This window comes from Nuphar pumila, chromosome 10, assembly GCF_984573655.1.
Source record: "Nuphar pumila chromosome 10, dmNupPumi1.hap1.1, whole genome shotgun sequence".
Taxonomy (NCBI): Eukaryota; Viridiplantae; Streptophyta; class Magnoliopsida; order Nymphaeales; family Nymphaeaceae; genus Nuphar; species Nuphar pumila.
In genome coordinates this window covers 3,395,513-3,398,619 of record NC_143258.1, presented here as the reverse complement: position 1 = coordinate 3,398,619, position 3,107 = coordinate 3,395,513, and the positions used below count along the sequence as shown (strand labels likewise).

At 47.8% G+C, this 3,107-nt stretch overlaps 1 protein-coding gene across 1 annotated transcript; it reads left to right on the top strand.

Annotated features, from left to right (window-relative positions):
• Window positions 1–483: 483 nt before the first annotated feature.
• Window positions 484–1,918, top strand: LOC149823276 (uncharacterized). The gene has a single exon (XM_090019910.1). The coding sequence runs from the start codon at window positions 484–486 to the stop codon at window positions 1,897–1,899; it is 1,416 nt and encodes a 471-aa protein (XP_089876036.1). The 3' UTR covers window positions 1,900–1,918.
• Window positions 1,919–3,107: the final 1,189 nt, after the last annotated feature.

Below are 3,107 nucleotides of genomic sequence, written 5' to 3'. Positions count from 1 at the left end.
CTCTCTCTCTCTCTCTCTGTATAAAGAAAACACCCAACACAAGATCTGAGTTGCTATTTGGAGAAGCAGCAGTAGCCATTCCTAAATAGTGAAAGAAGGGAGAAGCTCTCTCTCTCTCAAAGAATCTAGTGCAATTAGAAGAAACCCATCATCCTTAATCCTCTTTTGAACACCAAAAATCATCTGGGGTGTTCCTTGTATCACCCCAGTTCATGTTGGAGGTCCTATGTAGAGATTTCTAGAATGTCTCCACTCTATATATCAAACCATACCCCGCCCCCCACCTTCTCTCTCTCTCTCTCTCAAAAATCTAGTGCAATAACAAGGAACCCATCAACCATTGTCCTCTTTTGAACACCAAAAACCATCTGGGGTGTTGATTCTGTGGCATCCCAGTTCATGTTAAAAGGGCATGTGTAGAGAGGACTAGTATAGACTACTCGTTCTTTTGAAAGAAGCAAATAAGGGAAGACGCGAAAGGGGATGGAAAGCAATGGGGTGGGGATGCCAGGCACAATGCTTCCGGGGATAGGATCAGGAATGCTGTGCCTGGAGATGCCTCTGCACCAACAACAACATCCACACCACCTTCAGCAGCAGCAGCAGCAGCACCATCCCCACTTGGCCCCCTTCTCCTCCCTCATCCACGACTCCAACTCCTCAGACCAGTCCCACCAGCAGCAGCCCAAGAACCCCTACGATACGCCCATGACCACCAAGCGGCAGATGTCCTCCTTCAGCGACGAGGAGGAGGCCGCCAGCGGCTACGCTGACGAAGACGGCGACGGGCGGGGCGGGAAGAGGGTGTCGCCATGGCAGAGGGTGAAGTGGACGGACGACATGATCAGACTGCTCATCATGGTTGTGTACTTCGTCGGCGACGACGGTGGCGGGCTGGATTCTGGCCCCGGCGAGGCCGGGAAGAAGAAGGTTGGTGTTGGTGGCAGCGGAGGCGGCAGCAGCGGAATGCTGCAGAAGAAAGGGAAATGGAAATCTGTGTCGAGGGCGATGCTGGAGAAGGGGTACTACGTCTCCCCTCAGCAATGCGAGGACAAATTCAATGATCTCAACAAGAGATACAAGAGGGTGAATGATATCCTTGGGAAGGGGACAGCTTGCAGAGTGGTGGAGAACCAGAGCCTCCTTGAAACGATGGACATCTCACCAAAGATGAAGGAGGAAGTGAGGAAACTCCTCAATTCCAAGCACCTATTCTTCAGAGAGATGTGTGCCTACCACAGCAGCAGCTCTGGTGGTCACCAGGCTTGCGAGGCCGAGCCTTCTATGGCTCATCATCAGCAGCATCAGCAACATCCCCAAATCTCCACGCCTCATGGCCAACGTTGCTTCCACCAGGATATTAGCTCAGCACCAATCAAAAAAGTTGAAGATAAGAATGAGCATGATGATGAGGATGAGGATGATGATGATGACGATGATGATGGTGAGGATGATGGTGATGAAGAAGATAATGGTAACGACGCAGACGAGAACGAAGCCGGGGAAGACGAATCGCCGGCGAAGAGGCTGCGGCGAAGTGGTGGTTGTGGTAGTGTTTCTTCCCTGTCACCAATGAAGCAGCAACTCAAGTTGGAATTGGCTAGAGTGTTGCAGGATGGGGGGAAGACGGCGTGGGAGCAGAGGCAGTGGATTAGGAGCCGGTTTGTGATGCTTGAGGAACAGAAGGTGAGCTACCAATGCCAGGCGTTTGAGTTGGAGAAGCAGAGGTTCAAGTGGCTGAAGTTCAGCAGGAAGAAGGAGAATGAGCTCCAGAGGATGAAGTTGGAGAATGAGAGGTTGAAGCTTGAGAATGAGAGGATGCTGTTTCTTCTGAGGCAGAAGGAGATTGAGATTGATGGTGTTACTAAGAGATCAGAGCCTACACCAATCACCGCATGAGGAAGTCTCTCTCTCTCTCTCTCTCTCTCTCTCTCTCTCTCTCTCTCTCTCTCTCTGTTCTCTGTTCTGTATAATGTACTCTTGGGCCCAGCTGTTGCAGAATGGGAATGTTTTGTAGACCGTTTTTTTTTTGTTTGTTTCTTTTTTTGTGAGAGCACTGAGGCTTTGATTTTATACCTCTCATAACTGAGATACTTTTCTGTTTTTTTTTCAGTCAACTAAGATATACACTATTATTGCTGTTCTTGTTCTTTGCTTTCCAATCTGCCAAAACATGCAAGCTGTGGAAAGTTTCATCTCTTTGCTATTGTAAATGTGGATTTTTTCATACCAAAGTTAAAAAGTGGAATTTTCTTCTGGTATCTATGACACGGTTCTGTATTTCAAAAAGTTTCTTGGTCTAGTCAGGTTGGTGTATGTTCTGTTGGCCCACGAGACGTGCTTGCTTGGTTACTTAAGGGGGGGCGTTTGGGTGCACCAAATTATCCTGAAAAGTGAAAAACTAGGATAATCATAGAATTATCAGGGATGTTATATTCTGTTCTATAACTTAATTTCCATTGTTATGTCCTATTTTAGATATATTGGTTGATCTGAAGACCAATGTAATAAAAAATTGAATCAAATTGGCCTTTTTTCGAATTGATTTTGGAGCAATTCAGCCCCTACTGAATTGGCTGATTAATTACGCGGTTCAGCTGGCATCAAGGGGTGTTGGCGTAGTAGTAGGGGTGGGGCCTTGGCCGCTAGACAGCTGATTATGATAGCGTGTAATTTTTATTATGCCAGTTGTTGCTGTTGAGAGAGAGAAAGCAGAGGGCAGCTCAAAAGAAGGCCCTAAGCATATTTCATTGCAGGCTCATTTTTCTTAATATCTTTGTTTTTTTTTTATTGGAGGCCCTCAGTATGTGCCATGTTTCATGGGAGGTCCTCATCATGTGAAATATAAGTAGGGGTGGCAATTTCTGACACAACCCGCCTCTTAGGCGGGTTCGGGTTGGGCTTAAGCCAACCCGTTTAATAAACGGGTCGACCAGCATAACTCGTTTAATAAACGGGTCGACCAGCATAACTCGTTTATTAAACAGGTCGGGTTCGGGTTGGGGGTATGCCAACCCACCAACCCGGCTGACCCGTTTAATAAACGGGTTAGGCGGGTGGGTCAACCCTCCAACCCGACCCGCCAACCCGTCTGCCGACCCGCCAAC